The 27,230-nt window shown below is 45.9% G+C and overlaps 1 protein-coding gene across 11 annotated transcripts in view; it reads left to right on the top strand.

The window, feature by feature from the left end:
- The window catches only part of trim55a (tripartite motif containing 55a), a 198,037-nt gene that overhangs the window by 79,559 nt on the left and 91,248 nt on the right, over nucleotides 1-27,230 (top strand). For 7 of the 11 annotated variants that reach the window (XM_070891598.1, XM_070891572.1, XM_070891589.1 and 4 more), the window contains exons 6-8: nucleotides 14,771-14,793; nucleotides 14,906-15,030; nucleotides 18,011-18,219. In XM_070891598.1, coding sequence (XP_070747699.1) covers nucleotides 14,771-14,793; nucleotides 14,906-15,030; nucleotides 18,011-18,219 — 357 coding nt within the window. Of the gene's footprint in view, nucleotides 1-14,770; nucleotides 14,794-14,905; nucleotides 15,031-18,010; nucleotides 18,220-18,972; nucleotides 19,045-24,701; nucleotides 24,760-27,230 lie in introns of all 11 variants that reach the window. The other 4 variants (XM_070891645.1, XM_070891628.1, XM_070891637.1 and 1 more) reach the window with 2 other exon arrangements.

Below are 27,230 nucleotides of genomic sequence, written 5' to 3'. Positions count from 1 at the left end.
GGCAGGCAGTGACTAGTGGGGTACCGCAAGGTTCAGTGCTGGGACCCCAGCTATTTACAATATACATTAATGATTTAGATGAAGGAATTGAATGTAATACGTGCAATTTTGCAGATGACACTAAGCTGGGTGGCAGTGTGAACTGTGAGGAGGATGCTAAGAGGTTGCTGGGTGACTTGGACAAATGCATGGCAGATGCAGCATAATATGGATAAATGTGAGGTTATCCACTTTGGTAGCAAAAACAGGAAGGCAGAATATTATCTGAATGGTGACAGATTAGGAAAAGGGGAGGTGCAACGAGACCTGGGTGTCATGGGACATCAGTCATTGAAATTTGGCATGCAGGTACAACAGGCGATGAAGAAGGCAAATGGCATGTTGGCCTTCATAGCGAGAGGATTTGAATACAGGAGCAGGGAGGTCTTACTGCAGTTGTACAGGGCCTTGGTGAGGCCACATCTTGAATATTGTGTGCAGTTTTGGTCTCCTAAATCTGAGAAAGGACATTCTTGCTATTGAGGGAGTGCAGTGAAGGTTCACCAGACTGATTCCCAGGATGGCAGGACTGACATATGAAGAAAGACTGGATTGACTAGGCTTATATTCATTGGAATTTAGAAGAATGAAAGGGGATCTCATAGAAACATACAAAATTCTGATGGGATTGGACAGGTTAGATGCAGGAAGAATGTTCCCGATCTTGTGGAAGTTCAGAACCAGGGGTCACAGTCTAAGGATAAGGGGTAAGCCATTTAGGACCGAGATGAGGAGAAACTTCTTCACTCAGAGAATTGTGAACCCGTGGAATTCTCTACCATAGAAAGTTGTTGAGGCCAGTTTGTTAGATATATTCAAAAGGGAGTTAGATGTGGCCCTTACGGCTAAAGGGATCAAGGGATATGCAGAGAAAGCAGGAATGGGGTACTGAAGTTGCATGATCAGCCATGATCATATTGAATGGTGGTGGAGGCTCGACGGGGCCGAATGGCCTACTCCTGCACCTATTTTCTATGTTTCTATGTTTCCCATCAAATTGGCTACTCAGCCCTCACTCTCAACGGACTCAGAACGCTATCCCAGAGCCAACGTTGAACTGAGACGATCAACTCATGAGTGTAAAGCCCCAGACCATCTTAATTAGTAAAAAGACTGTTGTTAAGATTTTAAAAGGGGGATGTTGTTATGTATTAATGCTTGGGTGTCACCAGATACCAGAGGGCGCCGCGGTCGGAGGTCATCAGGCTGTATGCATGTGGCATGTGTGCTTGGTCACCTGTATCTAAACTGGGTGTCTTTGTCATGCTGGCACTCTTGGGCTGGAATAAAGATGGATCAGGTTGCACCTGAGTGAGTTTACAGTAACCAGACTCTTGAGTCATTACAAAAATGTTCTCAAAAGATTAACTGCATCCTGCAGTGGACAACATGTATGGAAAATAATAACTGCATCCTGCAGTGCGCAAAATTTTCCCAAAAGGATAACTGCATCTTGCAGTGGACAAAATGTCAAGGCTCCAGGATGGCATTGCAGCCATTACAGCATCTTGGAGAGACTTCCCCTCCCTTCCTTTCAAAACCCTCCCATGCCTGCTGCTCCTCCTCAGTAAGGCCTCAGGGCATACAGCAAGGCTGCTAGAGGGCTGCTGTGTTGCGGGGGTCATTCAATGGAAACCATGTCTGAGGACGCACTGGACCAGCTCTTGGCTTGGAAGACATGGCTTTCAACTGGGGCACCTCTTCCTTGGCATTACCAATCACAGGTGGATGGTGGTGTGTATCTGTAAAGCATGCACTCCCATGTACCGCCACCAGGGAGTGCATCCCCTGAAGCCCCAAGGGATCCCAGCATCTCTTGGGAGCACTGTATATAAGCCGGCCCCTAAGGCCTGTTCCTCACTCTGGAGTGTCTTAATAAAGACTGAAGCCACTGTTACTTTAACCTCCCTGTGTGCAGTCTCATCTGTGTTAGGAACACAATAACTGGCGACGAGTATACGAATCCAACGCAAAGATGCAGCAAACTCTGGGCATCCTGGAGAAGTTCTCGGAGGGTGAGGACTGGGAAGCCTATGTCGAACGGCTAGACCAGTACTGTGTAGTCAATGAGCTGGAGGGAGAAGGAAGCGCTGCAAAAAGGAGAGCGGCCCTCCTCACGGTCTGCGGGGCACGGACCTACAGCCTCATGAAGAATCTTCTGTCTCCGGTGAAACCCACAGATAAGTCGTATAAGGAGCTGTGTACACTGGTTCTGGAGCATCTTAATCCGAAGGAGAGCGTGCTGATGGCAAGGTATCGGTTTAACACGTGCCAGCGATCTGAAGGTCAGGAAGTGGTGAGCTACGTCGCCGAGCTAAGGCAACTTGCAGGACAATGTGAGTTTGATGGCTACCTGGAGCAGATGCTCAGAGACTTTTTTATACTGGGCATTGGCCACAAGACCATCCAATGAAAACTTTTGACTGTAGAGACACTGACCCTCAGTAAGACCATTGCGATAGCACAGGCATTTATGTCCACCAGTGATAACACCAAACAAATCTCTCAGCACACAAATGCTGGCAATGTTCAATGGTCCCAAGTGGATCGCGGGCACGGTGATAGCTAAAGAAGAGAGTAGAGTGTTTGTAGTCAAACTAGACAATGGACAAATTTGCAGGACGCACCTGGACCAAACGAGGCTGCAGTTCACATACTGCCCTGAACAACCCACAGCAGTCACCACCTTTTTTGAGCCCACAACACACACCCAAAGGATCAACGACACCACCCTGGACCAGGAAATCGAACCCAACAGCCCAGCAAGGCCAGGCTCACCCAGCAGCCCTGCAGGGCCAACAACACGCCAGCCCAGCGAGGGCACAGCCAACACAACAGAACAGACATTTGTACCGAGGCGGTCCACCAGGGAAAGAAATGCACCCGACCGCCTCACCTTGTAAATAGTTTTCACTTTGACTTTGCGGGGGGAGTGATGTTGTGTATCTGTAAAGCATGCACTCCCATGTACTGCCACCTGGAAGTGCATCCCCTGAAGTCCCAAGGGATCCCAGCATCCCTTGGGAGCACTGTATATAAGCCGGCCCCTAAGACCTGTTCCTCACTCTGGAGTGTCTTAATAAAGATTGAGGTCACTGTTACTTTAACCTCCCTGTGTGCAACCTCATCTGTGTTAGGAACACAATAGATGGGGTGTCAACCGTCTATGGTGCATGGTTGGCGAGTGAATGGTGGGATCCAGAGTACTGTCATCCTGAGGAATGATACCACCTCCCATTTCCCTGTAGCCACTGACTCTCCGACGGGGCTGGGCCTGAGCAACCGGAGCACAGCATGTCCCCACATCTTGCTGGCCTGCTTTGGCACCGTCACTTCCCCGTTGGACAGTGGGGAATGCAGAGAGTGTGGATACTGACATGGACTACCTCACCTGGCCAAGCTGAAGCAAAGTTTGTGCCCGAGTCTGCGGTATGATCAGTGGCACGCGCCACACACTCTGGAACTGCACTGTCGCTTCTACAGTCCACCAGCCTCTGTGTGTGGCCAATGATGGCCTCGCTGGACTCCCGACTTTCAACGCCAATCTGCAATATTGCCTCCGCAACAGGCACAGTGAGTTTGTCAATGCTCGCTGGGATCCGTCCCAGTGCATCAATAAGGTAACGCTGCATAACCGTGCTCTCCCTGGACATTTCCACCAGGTCCAGTTCAAGGTCTGCCTGTCTGTTAGCAGACCGACTTTGCCAACTCACCCTCCGGAGAGATGGACTGCGGGATTCCACCCCGGCACTGCGTTGCTGTACGCCACTGGGACCAGGAGCCTCTGACTCTGCAAACCCCGTAAATTCTGTTTCCCTGAGGAGCTTAGTTCGGAGGGTGCAACTGTTGGGACTGGATCATTGTCCTCCATTGCCTCATCCTCGTCCACCTGGCCTGAAGTGGAGGGCTCCCTCGAGGAATGGGGCACCTTTGATTGGTCATCTGGAAGTAGAAAACAACAGAAGAACAGTTAGCGGCAAGGGAGGGGGCAGGGTGGCATGAGAAGGTTTGCATAGCACAGGTTCATTTGAGGGCCGCCGCTACTCCATTATATCTCACAGTGCAGTGGATTCAATAGCACAATCCATGTACATACCCTCCCTTTCCGAGGGGGGCTCAGCATCACCCCAGGGCAACTGTCCGCCCTGGCACTCTGATGAGTTCCATTAGGGGAAGCGTTTGACGTGGACCCCCACCTGTCCGTAGTTGCTCCCTTCGATTGTGGGAATGCTTTGACTGCAAAGATAAAAATAGGAAGGGTTCAAAAGGTGTCGCTCTGCTGTTGGGCCACATATGCCTAGAATGGGTGATACTGTATTTATGCTGTGTAGACCTCGTTTCAATCTGTTGCGATGTTGTATGTGCTTCATCAGTATGTATTCGCTGGTTTCATGCATCTACCATGGGAGATGTATGTGATCTTTCAGAAAGCAATAGGAGCAGGTAGATTTCATTGACAGGGAAGATTTAAATGCAAGAAGTAATATGGATAGATCATTTAAAGCTAATGGTTGCCGATGTACGCCTTCATCTTTGTTATGCATTGTGAAAGGCACCCCGATGATTGTTGAGAGAGACCATAGAAATCATAAATCATAGTGTGTGAGATTAATGTAACAAGTAATGGAGGCATGCATAAATAAAAATGGCACTCACCCTGATGACCCTCCTGAGGTCATTGAATTTTTTTCTGCACTGTGTGCCAGTCCCGGCACAGCAGAGACCTCCTGTGCAATGTCCTTCCATATACGTTTAAACACAGGAGGGAGTGGTATGGCTCCTCCTGCTGGCCACCTCCTCTTCACCGCACCGACTCAGGCCACACTAGCCTCCCAGCTGACGCGCCTGTCACGCTGCCTTCCCTCCTGATCCTCCATCTCAACAGAAGTGGCTGAAGTGGGCTGGTTTAAATGCACATGCGTGCAGGAAGTTGCCGCGCCCTGCATTTGCGTTTACGACCGGAAAAGAAAGCAAGAGGGAGAAACAAACAACGCGCATGTGTAAAATGGCCGCCTCCTTCACCGGCAAAAGTTTCGGCTCTGGCACACAAAGTCAGTCGTGCAATGCCTCATTTTACGCCAATGCTCCTCTAGATGATTTTTTGACCGAAAATACACGACAAGGGCGCAAACTATTTCTAGGTGCAAACTTTTGCTCTCCGCCCCGATTTGTGCCCCATAATTATAAAAGCCAAAAATCCAGCCAATAGAGTGAGAGAGAGGAAGGGAGATAGAAAGAATAGAAGACATATAGGGCTAGATGTTCCATTATTTGTGCATGCATAATGCCCACTTAATGTCTATTTTACCACTGAAATGACGTATAACGCCCAGATGGCGCCCATTTAGCCTCAAAATGGAAACTGGCGCCCATTTTTCGGACACTTATCGCCGAGTGTTACTTTCCCATGTGCTTAACGCCAGGAAATAATAATACTGCCCGCCCACTTTTTTGGGGCGGAATCATCAGAATGGGCGAAACCAATGCCCATAATATCACCAGTGTTAGTTTCCACACGTAATTAACGCTGAGATTCATTAATACCGACCGCTCACTTTATTTTGTCGTTAAGATCACATTTGCCGAAACGAACACCCAAGAGATCACCACCTCGCACACATCTCGCCCACAATATCGTTCGCCCAAAACACCGCTCTGAAAAAGTGAAACTGTTCTGAACTAATCACAGCGGTGTGGGCGCCATTTTTAAAATCACAGGTCACTTCATTCAAAAGGCTGCTTCAAGAGAGTTTGGATTGACTCTGGAGTTCTTCTCAGGTGAAGTGATCATCTCAACAGACATATTTTCAGACTCTGGACTATCGGGGGTTTACTGTAGGTGTATTTTAGTGAGGAAATTATTGCTTCTGATCAATCGCTATTATACTTTCATTGCAATGGGGCCAGCCACTTCTCAGCCTGCATCGATTAATACGCAGATGCTGCAGAGTGCAAATGGCTCAATGTCTGATGCATATCATTACGTGCCCAATTTAAGACGTGCCAGAATGAGGAGGAGGTGCAGACCATACACACCCCACACTTACAGGGAGAAGAGGTCTCACCTCGACATGTCTGTGCACACCTGCCTTTGGAGACTGCGCTTCCACAAGGTGGTGATCAATGAAATAAGTGAACTCATCAGGCCACATATGCAGCCTGCCATCAGGACATCAGTGTCAGTCAAGGTCGAGGTCGAGGTCAAGGTCACCATGGCACTGTCTTTCTATGCGTCCGGTTCCTTTCAGGCCTCCGCTGTCGAGATTTCCCCTCGGTCTCACCATGCCACCCATCGCTGCATTAGACAGGTCACGGAGGCCCTGTACGTGAGAAGGATGGACTTTAACAGCTTGCCCATGACCACGGAGGCTCAGACTGACAGGGCTGGAACATTCTACTGCATTGCTAAGTTCCCCCAGGGTGCAGGGAGCAATACAGTGCACTCACACAGCCATGCAGCCACCTTCTCAGGACCCAGAGCTTTTTCGTAACAGAAAAGGATTTCACTCCTTGAAGGTCCAACTAGTTGTTGACCACAACCAGATCATCACGGCAGTGAATGCCAAATGTCCGGGCAGCTTCGATGAGTCTCACATCCTGTGTGAGAGCGCTGTCTCTGGCATGTTTAAGAGTCAGCCACAAGGACAATGCTGGATGCTTGGTGACAACCGATATGGCCTAGCCACCTGGCTGATGAACCCCTGCGTGATACCCACATCGAGGCTGAGAAGCGATACAATCAGAGCCACAGAGACACATGCAATGTGGTCCGGAAAACAATAACTGTGCCTAAGCAGCACTTCAGATGCCTGGACCACTCAGGAGGGGAGCTACAACACAGCCCTGAGCAAGTAGGTAAATTCGTGGTTGTGTGCTCCATGCTGCACAACCTGGCTATCAGGAGGGGCCAAGAATTGCCAGAAGGGACTGCTGCTCCATCTCAGGAGAGAGAGGAAGAGGACGATGAGGGGCTGGACGCTGACCTAGGGCCAGACAATCAGGCTGGCTATGCAACCATGCCCACAACCCCCTCCAGACCGCAGGAAAGGGCCCATGGTGGCTACATAGCTGCAAGACTGTTACATCAGGAGATGATAACTGAACGATTTGCCTGAAAGAACGTTGCTGTGAGTGACAACGCTGACACACTGCTATGTGTGTGCAGCTCAGACATCAATGGTGCCCATCACCTTGGTGCCAGTTAAAGTTTACGCTGATTGAAGTTACGTTTTATTTAACCCTTTCATGTTCAGGATTTACCAGTGTGCAATGGTCCAGCTATCTGAGACAATGCACAACAAGTTTATGTTCAATTTTAAAAAATTGATACCAACATTGGTCTGAAATCATAAGTATCACGGCCAAAAACACCCCACCCCCGCCCACACTCCACTTTTTTGACTATTGACATCAATCAAATGGTCAACATGTCCAGCAACACAGAATACAAATGCAAAGCAGGAGGGTAGCCCCCTCCCCACAAACATTACAACAAATTGCATACATTCAGATGGAGATATAACACAGCCATCATCTGCGCACATGCATCTCACTTTCCTTCCCCCCTTCCCTTCTTCTCCCCACCTCTACCCCTTCCCCTCTCCACTCCACGTCGCTTGGCTGAGGAGCTCCTCAGGCGGTGCCTCATTGGGGGGATGAAGGCAGAGGCGGTGGTTGGATGGTACGGGAGAAGGGGGTGCCAAGGGGGGAACATTCTGTGATACAGAAGCAGAATCTTGGTCCTTGCTCTCATCTGTCGTTCGCAGTGGTGGTGCGGAACCTAGGGGTGGAGTGCCGTTCTCCGGGACCACTGGGAGGCCTGTGCCAGCAGTGTTCCTGGCTATCGCCTCCAGGGACTCTGCTATCCACGGAACGTACTCAGTCATGGTGGCCAGCTGTCGGGATATGTCCCCCAATGCACCGAGGATCTGGTCACCAATGTCTACAGTCCTCCTGGACAACTGTACCATCTCTCCGCTCTCATGTCGCGCTCGTGGACCAGATCTGCCGCGTCCACAAAACCTCCGCGGGGTCTGCGCCATTCTGGGGACAAATGGGGTGCCCTGTGGCGAGGTGCTTGGGGCCGGTATGTCCAGAGTGGAGGCGGGAATGACCGGAGGAGCACTAGATGGCCTTGGGGTGGAATGGCTTCTAGAGCCTGGTGATGCAGGTTCCTCAAAATCCACGCTCTCATCCGTGGAGTACAGACCCAGCGGACTGACGGGCGAGAATCGGAGCTCCTCAGCACCAGATGTAGGATCGTCCGGAGAGTCCGGCCCTGCGCCCCACCTTCTGGCCTCTGTGATCTTGCCTGGGGCCGCACTGCTGGCTGAGCTGCAAAACACAAATGAGGTTATTAGAGGAGAAGGGGGTGCTAGGGTCACAAGATGAGTCCAGCGCTACACACAGCATATGCATGACAAAAGCACCACCGCTATCAAAATCATCACAGACATCACATTTCATGACCATCAACACGTTGTGCATTGCAATAATTTTCATTAGGCCAGCATTATTTGCAGGATAATTTTAGAAATCATCTATCATATATGATTGTTCGGATATGAGTGGGTGTGGGATCTATTGACTTTACATCAGGCAATGGTGTAAACTTTACTCACATCGCATCACTTCAGGGTCTGCAGATGTTTGCGTGGCCATCCGGGGGTGCGTCCCCATGAGTGTGAGCAGCCGTTCCTCCGTGTCAGTGATGTCGCTGATGACTGGTGGCCCCCCCACCCGTTCGCCTCTGCACGGACCTCATCGTCGATAGCTTCTTCTGTAAAAGGTGACAGGACGACATGGCATGAGATCATTGCGTGATATCATTGCTAGGTACTGTCACAGAGACTGATACAACACATAACTGACAGATGTAATCATGATTATTTTGATCATTATCATTCTTTACCTAAAGACATGCACCGTGACCGCAGGCTTTGACTATAAACCGGACGGTCTGCACCTGGGCAGGACCGGAACCAATGTCCTAGGGGGAGTGTTTGCTAGTGCTGTTGGGGAGGATTTAAACTAATATGGCAGGGGGATGGGAACCAATGCAGGGAGACAGAGGGAAACAAAAAGGAGGCAAAAGCAAAAGACAGAAAGGAGATGAGGAAAAGTGGAGGGCGGAGAAACCCAAGGCAAAGAACAAAAAGGGCCACTGTACAGCAAAATTCTAAAAGGACAAAGGGTGTTAAAAAAACAAGCCTGAAGGCTTTGTGTCTTAATGCAAGGAGTATCCGCAATAAGGTGGATGAATTAACTGTGCAAATAGATGTTAATAAATATGATGTGATTGGGATTACGGAGACGTGGCTCCAGGATGATCAGTGCTGGGAACTCAACATTCAGGGGTATTCGACATTCAGGAAGGATAGAGTAAAGGGAAAAGGAGGTGGGGTAGCATTGTTGGTTAAAGAGGAGATTAATGCAATAGTTAGGAAAGACATTAGCTTGGATGATGTGGAATCTATATGGGTAGAGCTGCAGAACACCAAAGGGCAAAAAATGTTAGTAGGAGTTGTGTACAGACCTCCAAACAGTAATAGGGATGTTGGGGAGGGCATCAAACAGGAAATTAGGAGTGCATGCAATAAAGGTGTAGCAGTTATAATGGGTGACTTTAATATGCACATAGATTGGGCTAGCCAAACTGGAAGCAATACGGTGGAGGAGGATTTTCTGGAGTGCATAAGGGATGGTTTCCTAGACCAGTATGTTGAGGAACCAACTAGGGGGGAGGCCATCTTAGACTGGGTGTTGTGGAATGAGAGAGGATTAATTAGCAATCTCATTGTGCGAGGCCCCTTGGGGAAGAGTGACCATAATATGGTGGAATTCTGCATTAGGATGGAGAATGAAACAGTAAATTCAGAGACCATGGTCCAGAACTTAAAGAAGGGTAACTTTGAAGGTATGAGGCGTGAATTGGCTAGGATAGATTGGCGAATGATACTTAGGGGTTGACTGTGGATGGGCAATGGCAGACATTTAGAGACCGCATGGATGAATTACAACAATTGTACATTCCTGTCTGGCGTAAAAATAAAAAAGGGAAGGTGGCTCAACCGTGGCTATCAAGGGAAATCAGGGATAGTATTAAAGCCAAGGAAGTGGCATACAAATTGGCCAGAAATAGCAGCGAACCCGGGGACTGGGAGAAATTTAGAACTCAGCAGAGGAGGACAAAGGGTTTGATTAGGGCAGGGAAAATGGAGTACGAGAAGAAGCTTGCAGGGAACATTAAGGTGGATTGCAAAAGTTTCTATAGGTATGTAAAGAGAAAAAGGTTAGTAAAGACAAACGTAGGTCCCCTGCAGTCAGAATCAGGGGAAGTCATAACGGGGAACAAAGAAATGGCAGACCAATTGAACAAGTACTTTGGTTCGGTATTCACTAAGGAGGATACAAACAACCTTCCGGATATAAAAGGGGTCAGAGGGTCTAGTAAGGAGGGGGAACTGAGGGAAATCTTTATTAGTCGGGAAATTGTGTTGGGGAAATTGATGGGATTGAAGGCCGATAAATCCCCAGGGCCTGATGGACTGCATCCCAGAGTACTTAAGGAGGTGGCCTTGGAAATAGCGGATGCATTGACAGTCATTTTCCAACATTCCATTGACTCTGGATCAGTTCCTATGGAGTGGAGGGTAGCCAATGTAACCCCACTTTTTAAAAAAGGAGGGAGAGAGAAAACAGGGAATTATAGACCGATCAGCCTGACCTCAGTAGTGGGTAAAATGATGGAATCAATTATTAAGGATGTCATAGCAGTGCATCTGGAAAATGGTGACATGATAGGTCCAAGTCAGCATGGATTTGTGAAAGGGAAATCATGCTTGACAAATCTTCTGGAATTTTTTGAGAATGTTTCCAGTAAAGTGGACAAAGGAGAACCAGTTGATGTGGTATATTTGGACTTTCAGAAGGCTTTCGACAAGGTCCCACACAAGAGATTAATGTGCAAAGTTAAAGCACATGGGATTGGGGGTAGTGTGCTGACGTGGATTGAGAACTGGTTGTCAGACAGGAAGCAAAGAGTAGGAGTAAACGGGTACTTTTCAGAATGGCAGGCAGTGACTAGTGGGGTGCCGCAAGGTTCTGTGCTGGGGCCCCAGCTGTTTACATTGTACATTAATGATTTAGACGAGGTGATTAAATGCAGTATCTCCAAATTTGCGGATGACACTAAGTTGGGTGGCAGTGTGAGCTGCGAGGAGGATGCTATTAGGCTGCAGAGTGACTTGGATAGGTTAGGTGAGTGGGCAAATGCATGGCAGATGAAGTATAATGTGGATAAATGTGAGGTTATCCACTTTGGTGGTAAAAACAGAGAGACAGACTATTATCTGAATGGTGACAGATTAGGAAAAGGGAAGGTGCAACAAGACCTGGGTGTCATGGTACATCAGTCATTGAAGGTTAGCATGCAGGTACAGCAGGCGGTTAAGAAAGCAAATGGCATGTTGGCCTTCAAAGCGAGGGGATTTGAATACAGGGGCAGGGAGGTGTTGCTACAGTTGTACAGGGCCTTGGTGAGGCCACACCTGGAGTATTGTGTACAGTTTTGGTCTCCTAACTTGAGGAAGGACATTCTTGCTATTGAGGGAGTGCAGCGACGATTCACCAGACTGATTCCCGGGATGGCGGGACTGACCTATCAAGAAAGACTGGATCAACTGGGCTTGTATTCACTGGAGTTCAGAAGAATGAGAGGGGACCTCATAGAAACGTTTAAAATTCTGACGGGTTTAGACAGGTTAGATGCAGGAAGAATGTTCCCAATGTTGGGGAAGTCTAGAACCAGGGGTCACAGTCTGAGGATAAGGGGTAAGCCATTTAGGACCGAGATGAGGAGAAACTTCTTCACCCAGAGAGTGGTGAACCTGTGGAATTCTCTACCACAGAAAGTAGTTGAGGCCAATTCACTAAATATATTCAAAAGGGAGTTAGATGAAGTCCTTACTACTCGGGGGATCAAGGGTTATGGCGAGAAAGCAGGAAGGGGGTACTGAAGTTTCATGTTCAGCCATGAACTCATTGAATGGCGGTGCAGGCTAGAAGGGCTGAATGGCCTGCTCCTGCACCTATTTTCTATGTTTCTATGTTTCTATAACATTCCCGGTAATAGTGAAAGACCTCAAATCTGCTGATAGTCACTCATGACTTTTACAAATCAAATTATATAAATACATATGTACATGTAAATAAATGTAATACTTACTCTTGTGGATTCCACAAGGTCGTTCCATCATTTGCGGCATTGGTTGCCCTCACGCACCTCGTTGGTTGCTGACGAGACCACCTCTGCTAACTCGGCCCATATCTTCTAGTAGGCCTTTGGGGTGGGCTATCCACGCCCTCCCTGGGTCAAATCACCCCAGTGTAACTCGACCTCCTGTAGGAGGGAGGCATTTGCCTCATCCAAGGACCTCCTCTCTCTTTTGCGCCCTCCAATGTGCTCCTCTCCCAGCTCACTGCACTCGCCTGCGTCAGTCTCCACATCGTGCTGTGTCGCCTCCTCCTCTCCCTCCATTATAGGCCAAATTCGGGCAAATATGTGGCTGGTAACAGCTAATTTTTGTTTCCTTATTTGCTCTAAAGCCCTCCTTCCTCCCAAAGCAGCCACACCACACCCACACACGTCTTCAATCTCTCTCAGCTCCCTCTCTATCTGTCTCCTCTTCTGTGCATGTCATGATGACCCTTGACCTCCTGAATCACGGGAATCGAGCGTTGCCATGCCGTTGCTAAGGACGGTGATACTTTACGGCAGAAGGTCAGAGAGATTTAACGCTACCGCCTATTTCATATCACTCGCGGTAACACCCAATTTCAAAAATGGAAACTCGGGGCTTCGAGAATGGGCGACAAGCTGGCGATCTGAAAACCCATTTTTACCACCCATGCCGGAAATAACGCCCATTTTTGGGCGATCTGCACAAAAGTGTAAAATCTAGCCCATAGAATATAGACTATGCAGTGCAGGACAAGCAGACACAATTATAAACAGTGAAAGGCACCTAAATTTTGGGGGGGCGCGTGCGAGGCACCAGCACCTATCAGATTTAAGCATCCCCGCTGGACCTCATCATCATCATCACCCTCGTGGATGACTTGCTTCCACATTAAAAATGAATTTGCAGATGACTTATAAGTCCGTTGTGGGAACTATAGTCTCTGTCGCAGGTTGGACATACGGTGGTTAAAAGGATGTTGGTTGAAGTGCCGGTTTGTTGAAGTGCTTGGGTTGTCATGTGCTCCTTCCGCCGTTTGCGCTTGGTTTCTACCTGCTCCCGGTGAAGAGACTCGAGGTGTTCAGTGCCTTCCACTTTCAGCGATCTTGGCCCAGAGATTCCCAGGTGTTGGTGGGGATGTTGAACTTCTTCAAGGAGGCCTTGAGGGTGTCCTTGAAGCGTTTCCCCTGCCCTCGTTTGTCATGTCGGAGCTCCGAGTAGAGTGCTTGTTTTGGGAGTCTCGTATTGGGCATCCGTCGATGTGGCCCATCCATTGGAGTTGATCGAGCATTATCAATGCTTCAGTGCTGGACCTCATCCCAGTAGTTAGAGACCGTATTCTAGTCTTCACTTACCGGGGCTGTCGGAAGTGGGGCTCAAGCCCTTCTGACTCAGGGGTGGGAATGCTACCATTAAGACAAAGGCTCACTTCATACTCTATGGTAATACACAGCAAAGAAATAAATAACCTTAACATTTTGTTGTCTGCTGACTTTAATTTTTTTGGGATGTGTGCGGTGCTGGCAAAGCTGCATGTATTGCCTGAGAAAATGATGTGCGCTTATGCTGATGATTGCTAAGTATGGAAGAACTCCACAAGACTGAGTACAGTGAGCTAAAACTGATGTGACCTTAGTTTCTTTAATACAACTCCAGAGTGCCTAAGCAGCATGGCAGACAACCTTTTATACTCCCTTGCACGAGGTGTGCAGGTGACCCTTGGGCCTACAACAGTTGCGCCCTCTGGTGGCAACTCTTACACAGTTACAATGTTTACATACATAACAATGGTAACCCCATGTTATGTGGGGAATTCCACGATTTTGACCCAATGGCAGTGAAGGGACGGCAGTATAAATCCAAGTTCAGCTGGTGTGTAACTTGGAGGAGAACATAGTGTTGGTGTTGCCATACTCTAGTCCTCCTTGGTAATGGAGAACGCAAGGCAGCGAAGTGCTGTTGAAAACTTTTCTAACAAATGGTGATTTTTTTTTCATGTTTGATGTTTATATTATAATAGAAATTATAATATTATAATATAAATTCTCTTTTCTTATGTTCTGCTCGCCTCCATCTTGTTTGCCATGTTTTCCTCTGTTAAGTTATCACAACTCAAAGTGGTGCATGGGGTGTCTAGTTATTATGCTTCAGCCATCGTGGTGTGGGGCAGGGTTGATGGACTAGCTGGTCTTTTCCTGCCGATCAGTTTTGTATGTTATATAAACAGAAAGGGTCAACTTTGAAATGGTGCCATGGGATACAGGGATACTAGCAGATGAACAATGGATTAATTTAAATTCCTTTCTCCATTATTTTAGCAGAGGGTTAATGCCACCACTAAAACAGTAGGGCAAGAATTTCAGACAAATGTTAGCCGATGACCCAATAGTATTCCACACCATCATTGCAAGAACATCTTTTTAAACGATGAATTAAATGCTTATTTTGAAGTGTATTTTGAATATTTAATAAAAACGTCTTTTCTTTTACAGAATACAAAACCTCTTATTAAAAAGTAAGTACCCAGCTGCACAGGCCTGATTTTATTAATGTTCTCATAAGGATATGAATTGTTATCATACAACCTACTTAAGATGCAGATATGCAATTACTGTGTAACTTTTTAGGATTTCAGAAGCATCAAAAATATCACACATGGAAAAGATAGAACGTGGCTTTGAGAATATGGATCACTTTTCAGCAGAATTTATGAAGGAAGAAAGGCTTCTCAGGGAGATTGACTTCCAAAAATGTAAGCACATATTCCAGAACAATTTTAGATAATTTACTTTTCATAATAAATGATAGGCAAAAGCTTAAACAACTATTCCTATTTGTATTTTGTGCTCATTAAGATGTCATTAATGGGAAATAATCAGGAAACTATTGAATACTCTTTTTCATGGAGCTGCTCTGAAATAAAACTAGAAAATACTGCTTGATCAGGTCACAATATGTTGATCAATATCTAATCCTTCAACTAAACACTGTGGGGTACATTTTCACCTTCACTGCATGGGCAGTAATCTGGCAGAGGAGATTCTTGCCCATTATAGAATCCCAACCTTACTCCTTTGATTTCATTCCATTGAAATCAGTGGAATGATATCAGGGTCATTCTATAAGGAATGGGTGATCTGATCCATCAGATTACTGGCCAGGCGGTGAAGATAAAAATTTACCCTGTTCTTTCAGATGTTGATTGACTTGTTCATTATATGTTTTTGTTACAGATATCTAGTACCAGGTGAATGTACTGTCGTGCCAAGCTCAAAGGGGGAGTGCAGGTTGGTGATAGTGCTGCAACACTGCAGCACTTTTTCTCCAACCTGTGTTCCCTTCATGGACAGCTCTCAGCTGGGAGCAATTGAAGTGCTAAATTTACCATTATGTGCATTGACTTCTTTTTATGGCATGGCCCTTTACATAGTGGTTTCTTTTTTGTTTACGGAGAATTTTGTAGAGGATGTCAGTGTTAGGGAAGAAAACATATCCACACTTTTTGGGCAGTGGCACCACTAAACACTTTTAAGTTAAGTGTAGTACAGGTTAAAGTTCCTTTTACACTGGTTCAACAAGGCATTTTAACTCCAACCTCATTTACCATTTCCAAAACTATCTTTGTAGACTTTCTAGGTGAGGTTGTGAATTTAGTGCAAATTATTGCTGGGCAGTTTTACATTGTGGAAAAACACTCACTAGAAATGGAGCTGAGACTGCTGGAGTTATTTCACGTGAGGCTCTTATAGTCACCAAGATCTTGCCAGGCCAGGCCCGGTCCCAGAGCTGATAGAACAGCTGATGAAGAAAATTATGTCTTTTACATTACCTCTATAAAAGTTAATAATTGTCTCTATAGTAGTTGAACATTTTCAGATTTGGTTAATAAATTTTTATTGAAACAATCAATTTTAATTTGCCTTAGAGCACGCAATACACCCACAGAAATGAAAATCCAGCAATCCCAAGAATAAATTATGATTCAAAATACACATTAGTACTTTACTAAGCAATTCACCCTTACATAATTTTTGTGGATCCACACACCTTGTGAATCATTGGTTGACAAAGAAATTGATTTTTTTGGTTTTCCTGCAAAATATAAGTAAAGAACATGGCGTAGAATAAGTCAAGCTCATAAATAGGTCAATATAAAGCACAAGAAATAAAAACAAAAGGTGCAAATCCGAGAAAATGGAAATAAAAACAGAAAATGATCAAAGGCACAGATGACACTCATCACCAGAAAAAGAATATTTGTTTATAATTCCGGGCAATCTTCCACCACCCAAAGCAGTAATTTAGCATTCTCTTTAAGATGTGTCATTAGACTTATTCAAAAGCTGCTAAATGTTTAGAGACAGTAAAATTGGCCCAACATTCCTTGCGCTCTTTCTCTCAGCAGCCAAAGGTCCCAATGGGCCTATCAGGAGATTAACTGGCTGCCTTCTCAGGGCATCCTGTGAAGTCCCTCAGACATCTGGCAAAAATCCTCCATTGACTGAACAACAACAACAATTTCTATTTATATAGCGCCTTTAACGCGTCCCAAGGCGCTTCACAGGCGTATTATACGATAAATATTTGACACCGAGTCACATAAGTAGAAATTAGCACAGGTGAACAAAAGCTTGGTCAAAGAGGTATGTTTTAAGGAGTGTCTTGAAGGAGGAAAGAGAGGTAGAGAGGAGCAGAGGTTTAGGCAGGGAGTTCCAGAGCTTGGGGCCTAGGTAACAGAAGGCACGGCCACCAATGTTTGAGCGATTACAATCAGGGATGCTCAGCAGGGCATAACTAAAGGAGCGCAGACATCTTGGGAGGTTGTGGGGCTGGAGGAGATTGCAGAGATAGGGAGGGGTGAGGCCGTGGAGGGATTTGAAAATAAGAGTTTTGAAATCGAGGCAATGGAAGCCAATGTAGGTCAGTGAGCACAAGGGTGATGCGTGAGCGGAACTTAGTGCGAATTAGGACACGGGCAACCGAGTTTTGGATCACCTCTTGTTTATGTAGGGTAGAATGTGGGCGGCCAGCCAGGAGTGCTTTGGAATAGTCAAGTGTAGAGGTAACAAAGTCATGCATGAAGGCTTCAGCAGCGGATGAGCTGAGGCAGGGGTGGAGATGGGCAATGTTACGGAAGTGAAAATAGGCGGAACAGGCGAAGATTTAAGAAGCGCCTTCCCTCCTTCCCTCCTTCCCTCCTTCCCTCCCCCACCTTGCCCATGATTTGCATTTTAAGAATAGAAGATGCAAGGGATGGAAACCTCGGTGGATCTGGGTTCCGTCTCAGATTGAAGTCCCCTACCACAATTGCAATGATTAATTTCACTTCCCAGCCCCTGGAAATTTGGGCCCAATGTCTTGTAGGTATAGGGTAAAATTCCACTGTGTGATGTGGGTAATAAAATTATAAATCACATATTTACGATTTTGCTGGACATAGCACACGGTGGAAATCTTCCTCCATAATCTCAGATTTGCTCACTGTTTACTCAGTTCTAAGCTGATTTTAGATTATGCTGAGTGGCCTTTTAGTACCACCTGCTCCTGGTGTGTGGGTGCAGCTGGTGGCAACACCAATGTAAACATGCTGGATTTGCTGAGGCCCAGCAAGTTTGTGTTGGCATTTCCACCAGCTGATTGACATTCATGCATCAGAAGCTGACAGCACTAGCACAGCACTAAAGCAGTATAAAACAGCTTTACATGAGAACTTATACTCTTTAAACCCACAGTTGATGAGGAGACAGATGAATTGGAAGGAGAAGTGGAAGCCGAAGAAACTGAAGAGATTCACAATGAAGTGGAACAGTCCCAACAACAGGAAGATACTGCCAGAGCGATGTCACCGTCTATATCTCCAGCAGAGCCAATACCTACAAACACAGCTGCATTGGCATCAGAAAAGGAAAATGATTCATTGCCAGCAGATGCTGTTCAGCAGGTAACGCTGATGTTCAAGTATTGATGTTAACAACTAGTGACAAAAATCATAGCATTCCAGAAACAGTAGCCTATTATTGGAAAGGATATTTTCTTAGAGCTAGATGGATGCTTTCTTTCACTGATGAAAATGCAATGTTTTAATGGCTTTCAGTGAAATGAATCTTCCTTTATATCAAAATTGCTCAGAGGAAAATGGATAGGCTATGACCAAAGACAAAATTGAGTTCTTCACTCTAAACCCTCTTCATTCCTAATTCTTACAATATTTTGGAAGGCATTTCAGAGCTATGATAACCTTATAAATATTTAAACCACTTCATTGGTCTACTTTTCATTTTCCAAGTTGCCCCTTCCTATGATGATTTAAAAGGCTCAGAGACATTGTGGCTTCAAATAGAAGGGTCTTAATTTTTTCTGCCAAGTGGTCTGCCAAGTAAAGGGCTAATTTTTCTTGGAATAACTTTGTATCTGCTTGGCATATACAGCCTGGAATTCCACCACTGGCACAACTAAGATTCTTTTGCCACAGTGCTGAAGCAGAGCTAGCCAGTGGAGCAAGTTTTCTTAAGTTTTCTAACCTCATTTGAATAACTATTCATTGATGCAAATACCCAATGACACAAGCAGAACATTTGGGATGCAAACAAAAATCAAAGGCATGTGCACACTTAAAGGTAAATGACTGCATATGGGGACAAACATTTGTTTCAGCCTTTATCAGGATTCAAAATCAATTTCAAATATTTTTCAGCCAAGGCTGGGAGGCTGGGAGATGGGGCAGGCATAGGAAACCCAAAGTGGAGGCACGAAACAGATTCTGTAGGTAAGTGACAGACTGGCACAGAACTCAGTGCCCTGTTTGACTGATGGTTAGATACACTTGCACATGAGGTGGTTGTGAGGAAGTTTGTTCAATGTGGTACTTGAGCCGCATCCCCCCCCCCACCCCCCCGCCCACCACCATATCCCCCAGATAACAGCAGGTCATCATTGCTGCGATAAGTGGTAACCAAGCTTAATGTTGTGTAATAACCTGCAGACTTGAGGATAGATGACGAAGAAGTTAGCATGTTTAAAGAAATCTGGCAAGGAAAGGGTACCCAGCAACATCACTGATCTGGTGGATTGCCCAAAGTTTGCATGCCCCAAAGTGTCGCTTGTTCCACATGTAGTCCTCATTCATGCCAAGCCCTCATTCAACATTACAGCTCCTTACATCTCAGTCATACCCACTCCTCAGGAAGGTGCACCTTCAGGATGCAATGAAGAACTGAAAATATTGTCACAATCAAATATATCAAGACCATAATAACTCAAGCCATCTTAGAACAACCTGGCTGCATAGTGCACAGTTACTGACCGACACCCAGGCTGGCCGCAGGTTGTGTACATGCCCATCCCCGGGCATGTGTTCCTTCAATTCCTAATCTCTCAAGGTACTTTTTCTGCTGTACAACCAGAAGCCACTTTGAGGGGACAATCTCAACCTGCAGAAAGTCCTCCCTGGTCAAGCATAAGTGCTGAAGGCACATCTCAGCTGATGTGCAGAAGGAACTCTGGCAGATTTCATGGATTCAGCTATGTGGGGAATGGTGAGTCTAAATAACTCATCTCAGGTATATACAGACTTCCTTCTGATGAATTATCTATAAATCCTCCTTCTCCTCCAGTTATCTGAGGGCAAGAGTAATTTTAAAAAGAATGTCCATGCTGCCAAAGACACTGTTACAAATGACAGTGAAATCCCTCTGGCTGGTAGATGGTAAAAATCAATACACTTAAACAAAAGGAAACCAAAAAGTTAAAAAAGCCACCAAATTATTGGACAGATAGCATTATAAAGTATAGGAAATGCCTTCTCCTGGCTGTGTGCCTACTGCACCTGGTTATACAGGTGCACAGCAATGGTGTCACACTATTACCTGCATACAGTGGGAAATATGGGGCTGGAAAGCCCTACCTCAAATTCTGTACAGTTATTCCTTCTAAAGAGGTTCGTGACCTAGAGCAGCTCAAGCATCCTGCTCACCCAGCATTGACTGGTTGGAAAAACAATCCATATAAAGCGTAAGGCCTTGGCCCCTTCCCTTCCCTGCTCCCATGCCAGAAGTGCATTTGTCACTTGCCCAGGGGATGGTATTTTTACCCAATATAATCTAAGGTTATATTTTTGTATTTTAATTATCTGCTTTGGTACTTTAATTGGCATGCTAATAATTATTTAAATGTGTAACACGTATGAAACTTAGGGGTCGAAATTCAGTTTATACTGCCACCCGTTACCATGCGTGGGAGGCGGCTAATGGGCCTACCTTCGACGGTAATCGGCATCCACGCCCCGGCTGTAATTGAGTCGATTCTTTGGCAGAGGCGCCAAAAGGCAATGCTGCACTGGCTAACGCTGCCCGCGTGGTAACATCATCCAGCGTACAACACCTTTTTGATGCCTCTATCACGATATTTGCTTTGTACGGCTGCCGTACAGCCTGAAAAAAGTGGTGGTTAGACAGTGGAACTCTGGCGGGGAGCAAGGTAAGTTTTTTCTTTCTTTATTTCTTCATTTTTTCATTAGTTTTAACAGTGGGGAAGTTTGTGTGTGGGTCGGAGAAGTTTGAGTATTTTTTTCTTTCTTACCTTTTCTTCCCATTTTCCAGCCAGCATGGTGGAAGCCTCCCGGTGCGAAATTCAGTATACCTCTTGAGCTCCCGCCTGAGGATGAGTGTGCAACACCACTTTTTAGTGCTGTTCTCTCATCCTTGGGCGTAAAAACTGAATTTAGCAGTTGGAGCCTGCACCTAATGCCTGGCGGTAAATTCAACACTCAGGCGGTGACACCGCCTCAAAAACGACGGTACAGAATTTCGACCCCTTAGTCCTAGAAATTGGCCTCCTTTGCGCCTCTCGTTATCACCTCCGTGGGGCAGGGGGGGATATCGGGGCATTAACAACTTACTGACCAGGCGGGCAAAAGAAACGACTCCCACTAAATTGGCCCAGAGGTTTGCGCGTGGAGATCGTGATGTCATTGTCCTGCGCATCAACCAGGTAGGGCCCCCGACCCGAACTTCGGTTCCGCTCCCTGCATTGCCGGGTGACAACACTGACAGCTGCAGGAGTTGTTCGAGAGGCCGGGCGCTTCAGGGCGCAAGTTAAAGGGGATGTTGGTGCGGTAAGTAAAAAAATTGTGCGAATGCATTATGTCAATTTTTTTGATTTTTCCTCAGCCGCAATTGATCAGTCTGGTACTCTGCTAGAGTGCTTTGGGCTGATCGAGCTGGATCGCGCCTGCCGTTGGGGACCAGCTAATGTGTTCCAATGCAGAGCCTGCAGCGATGGCTCTTCCCTTTAAGGCAGGGAAGGAGTCTCGGATCCTGGCAGCGCTGCGCTATGCTGACATTGTGCGGTGCTGCTCCACTAACGCTCCATCTGCGTGGTTTAGCACTAACTTTTGAAAGCTGGAAAAATTAGCGGCAGGTGCTAATGATTGTCAGCTTTCTCTAAGTTCGGTGTTAGCGCTTGATTTAACGCTCCACTTTCTTCCTGGAGTGCTAACACCAAACTTAGAGAAAGCTGAGAATCTGGCCCTAATTTTTTCAGCTTTCAAAAGTTACTCCCCCTTACATTATTTCTTAAAAATAAAATTAAAAGTAAGATAATTCAGAGCAAATGGTCATTAGTTTCTAGCTGCATTTTTCACTATTTTTATTTTTTCACGGTAAAAAAATCCCACAATCTCACTAGTTCAGTAGGTAAACCCACCGAATGGCCATACAAACCAGAAGGATCCCAGGGCAATCCCATATCTGTGTTGTTATCTGATCTCAATGTTTGGGAACTGCATTTGGCCTCCGTCTCCCTGGGCTAAGGAGGGAAAAATTAAATAGAATCTGCTCTCCTAACAGCGGTGATTCTAGCTGGAAAATAAACATTGTAGGAATGTTGGGTGAGGTTTGGGTGCAGAATAGAATAGCCTCCCAACGCTCAGGTCTGGATTTTCCTCCCTGATGGGGTCGTTGCTGGATATAGGATTTCTGCTCATCTGACTGCCCCAGTGCTGACCCTGCCAAATTTTCCAAGCTTCATTTAAATATTGTAAGTGGGCTCCCATCGGTTTATCACCCCTGTTTGGGAGCTCACCACAAAGGGATGGGAAATGGCAAGCTGCCATAGGATTTAAATGCCAACAGCAGCTTAAAGCTGTAACTGTTTTTTGTGACAGAAGGATTGAAATGCCAGGCTGAATTTTTACTTTTTGTAGATGTTTTCTCTTTTTAGTGTGTGGGCAGTTAGAAGTGCTGAAATTGGGAAGCCGGCTCCAAACCGCCGGCTTCCGCCTTTAACTCAGGCGAGTTAGTTATGAGACCCCCTCGGGAGATTCGGGCGACCTAATTAAAGCAACTTGGGAAAATAAAATGGACAATAATATTGGCAAACAATGATTTAGAACGGCAGTGGGAAATATTTAAAACGGTGTTTAACAGAGTCCAGGAAAAATATATTCCGTGAAAAAACAAGAACAAGCTAAACACTAATGAGACACCCATGGATGAATAAATACATAAGGGAAAAATTGTGGGTAAGGAAAGAGGAATACATGAAGTATATTGATAGCAGGCGAGAGCATGACAAGAGAGAATATGAAGAGATTAGGAGAGAAGTCAAAAAAACAATTAGAAACGCAAAAAGGAACTATGAAAGTAAATTATCATGGCACATAACACAAAATAGTAAAATATTTTACAGGTACATAAATGAAAAAAGAAAGTCGGGATGGAAATATGGCCACACAAGCAGCGATAGAGAGATGGCGGAAATATTAATCAATTGCTTTGATTCATTATTTACCAGGGAGGTAGAACAAATGGAGATGACATCAGATGATGAGATTAAAAATGAGATAACTGCATTTAAAATAAAAAGAGAAGAAACGTTAAATAAACTAATCAAACTCAAAGAGGATCAAACCCCTGGTCTGGATGGATTGCATCCATTTATTTTAAAAGAATCTAGGGAAGAGATAGCAGAGGCATTATTACACATATTTAATAATTTGTTAGAAACACACTCAGAGGACTGGTGGATAGGTAACGTAATACCTATATTTAAGAAGGGAGATAGAACATGTCCAGGGAACTACAGACCAGTCAGCTTAACATCGGTGGTAGGAAAAATAATTGAATCCCTACTAAAGGAGAAAATAGAAGAACATCAGAAACCAAAAATATAATAATGAATAGTCAGCATGGATTTCAAAAGAGAGTCTTGCTTGACCAACCTCACTGAATTTTTTGAGAGAGTAGACAAGAGTAAAGCAGTAGATGTAATTTATCCAGATTTTCAAAAGGCCTTCAATAAGGTACCTGATAATAGACTGATAAACAAGGTCAGAGCATGCAGTCAGGGGACAAGTAGCAGAATGGATAACTAGCTGATTACAAGACAGAAAGCAGAGTGTAGGGTTAAAAGGTAGCTATTCAGAGTGGCATTAACAATTTAGACTTTGAAATCAAAACACAATTTCTAAATTTGCAGATGACACCAAATTGGGGGGATAGTCAATACTGAGGAGGACTGCAACACATTAATACATTTGCAGAATTGGCATATAATTGGCAAAATTAATTTCAACACAGATAAATGTGAGGTATTACATTTTGGTAAAAAAATATAGGGAGGTCACATATTACTTGGAAAATATGAATCTAAATGGGGTAGAAGAGCAAAGGGATCTCAGAGTACAAATACACAAATCAGAAAAATAGTGACACAGATTAACAAGGCCATAAAAAAGCAAACCAAGCACTAGGGTTTATTTCTCGAGGGATTGAATTGAAAAGTAAAGAAGTTATGCTAAACTTGTTTCGAACCTTGGTTAGACCACATTTGGAGTACTGCGTACAATTCTGGTTGCCATATTATAAAAAGCACACAGAGGCACTGGAGAAGGTGCAAAAAAGATTTACAAGAATGATACCAGAAATACGAGGGTATACTCATCAGGAAAGGATGAACAACCTGGATCTCTTTAAGGCTGAGGAGTGGCCTAATAGAGTTCTTTAAAATTATGAAAGGTTTTGATAGAGTAGATACAGAGAGTGTTTCCACTTGTGGGGAAGAGCAACACTTGAGGTCATCAATATAAGGTAGTCACAAAGAAATCAAATAGGGAATTCAGAAGAAACCTCTTTACCCAGAGAGTGGTGAGAATGTGGACCTCGTCACCACAAGGAGCGGTTGAAACACATTTTATAGATGCATTTAAGGGGAGGCTAGATAAGTATATGAGGGAGAAGGGAATAGAGGGTTATGTTGATAGAGTTAGATGAGAAAAGACAGGAAGAGGCTCAAGTGGAGCATAAATGCCGGCATGGACTAGTTGGGCCAAATGGTCTGTTTCTGTGAAGTATAGCCTATGTAATCCTATGTAATTTAGAGATCGTTAAGAGGCTATTAACAGCCTTTCTTTACCTGATGTTGCAGCTTTCATTGGTTGTCTACGGGATTCCTGGGCTTGCTGAACCTCGCCAGTGAAAGTAAGGTGAGAGCACAGTGGTAATTGTGGGAGCTGAACAAATGCCATTTATAATAAATCACATATAAAGTCAGACCTCACACCTGCTTCCTTGCTTAAGGGAAAGGCTCTTGCTATCATCACTTGTGCTGTGAGTTTGCTTTCAGAAGTTTGCATGTGATTTCTGCAACTTTGGAAGGCACTTTAATTACATTGGAGGAATGTGGCTCTGGTCTCCATTTTACTTCTGTCATATATCACATCAGCATGGGTGCCGCTTATGCTGTTTCACCTTGGATCTCAGATGAGGACCAGGATGAGCCCCAGCAGTAACAGCACCAGCAGCAGCCTTCTATTCATCAACCTGCAGCTCCACAGGAGAGAGGGGATGAGCCAGGGGTGCAGCTCGCAGAAGGCAATACCCCCAACACAAGGTATATGGGCAGAGGATCAGCTCCCTGGACACAACTGAACACCAGTGCCTCAGGAGGCTCAGGCAATCAAGTCAGGTCGTGGCGGACATTTGTAGCCTGCTGGAAAAAGACCTGCTGCAAGTAGATCTGGTGGACACGCGTTTCCAGTGGCTGTCAAAGTCACCACCGCCCTCAACTTCTTCACCTCAGGCTCCTTCCAGGGACTGGCAGGAGACATTTGCAGGACCTCACAGTCGGCCGCCCACAAATGCAGCACCCAGGTGACCAATGCCATGTTTGACAAGGCAGACGCTTATGTGCACTTTGCCGTTGATGAAGTCAGTGTTACTGAGCGGGCATTCAGCTTTGCGGCTCTGGCTGGCTTTCCACAAGTGCAGGGCATCATCGACTGCACACATGTGGCCATCAAGGCACCCACACATCACCCAGGAGTGTTTGTGAATCGCAAGGGTTTCCACTCCATCAATGTGCAGCTCGTCTGCAACCACAAAAAGATCATCATGCATGTGTCTGCCAGATTCCCAGGGAGCTGTTATGACTCACCCTCCCTTAGCTCTTTGTACCTCCGACCAGACTTATTGTCTGGCTGCTTGGAGAAAAGGGGTATCCACTGAAGGTGTGGCTGATGACACCCTTCAGGAGGCCAAGCAATGAAGCTGAACAGCGCTGCAATCAAAACCAATGACTACGAGATGTATAATAGAGCAAGCAATCGGGATGCTGAGGATGCACTTCAGATGCCTAGACAGTTCTGGAGGAGCCCTTCTGTACACCCCAGCCAGGGTCTCCAGAATGATCGTTGTATGCTGTGCTCTGCACAACACAGTGCAGCAGGAAGGATTGGAGCTGCAGGAGGAGCAGGGCGCAGAACCTCTTCGGAGGAGGAGGGGGAGGAGGAGGAGGAGGAGCAGGAGGAACACTGGGAGGAGGAGGAGGAACCTGAAGTGGACATGACACCAGCAGCGGTGCACATTGCTGCCTGGGAGGCCCGGGATGGCCTCATAATGGTATGATTTAGTTAGGTTGCACCAGTGCACCCATACAGCACCCAGATGATGAACCAACTTCCGTCACAAAGCAGTCCTAAAATGACCGAACCATTCCTGTCACACACATCCATTGCTCAAGATTAAATAATGTCTCACCATTCAGTTCAACTGATGAGGCTACTTGCCAGGCAGCAGGCAAAAATGGGACAAGACGGGAAAGTTGTACAAAGAAATAATTATACATGGCTCAAAAAGTAAACAGAAATCTAAAGTTTTATAACACACCCATGCACATACCATTGTGCATCTAGAATTCTTTAATCTTCCTCTTCCAATAACTCCGACACCCTGCAAACCCTGCGGCTTCAGCAGAGGTAGAGGTAGGCTGCTCACTTTTGTGTTCTGACTGCTCAGATACTGTTGGCAGATTCCTCTGGGTTTTGGAGCTTGTGAGGGCCCTGCCAAAGCTTGCTCCTCTTTGCGCCTGTGCAAGAGCAGACTCAGCCATTGGGACACGAGACAGCATGTGGGGTACTGACTGAGGCAGGAAGGGGGCAACGGGGGAGAAGTGGGAGTGCTTTGAGCAGAGCCACGCTTCCATATCCCCGCTCACCATCATCCCTCTCATGGCCCACCCACACTTCCCTGCATGCAAGGAGTGGAGGATCAACAGCCAGGTCTAGGGGCTAGAACCTCCACTTTTGTTGCCTGCTTAACGCCCACATAGGTCCCATTTTGGCACAAAATGAAAACTGACGGGCTTTTTTAGGAGACTTATTGCCGAGCGTTACTTTCCCCGTGTGTTTAACGCTGAGAATAAATATTACCACCCGCCCACTTTTTTGGGGCGGAATCAGCAGAATGGGCAATTTCAACGCCCATAATATCGCCCAGTGTTACTTTCCTCATGGACTTAACGCTGAGATTCAATAATAACGCCCGGTGACTGTTTTTTGTCGTAAAGAGCATATTTACCCAAACTAGCGGCATGGAGATCGCCCACCATCAATTTCATTACCTCGCACACATATCGGCCAGAATATCGTCCGCTCAAAACAACCGCCCACAAAAAGTG

Source organism: Pristiophorus japonicus, chromosome 1 (assembly GCF_044704955.1).
Source record: "Pristiophorus japonicus isolate sPriJap1 chromosome 1, sPriJap1.hap1, whole genome shotgun sequence".
Lineage (NCBI taxonomy): Eukaryota > Metazoa > Chordata > Chondrichthyes > Pristiophoridae > Pristiophorus > Pristiophorus japonicus.
This window is presented reverse-complemented; position numbering and strand designations above follow the sequence as displayed.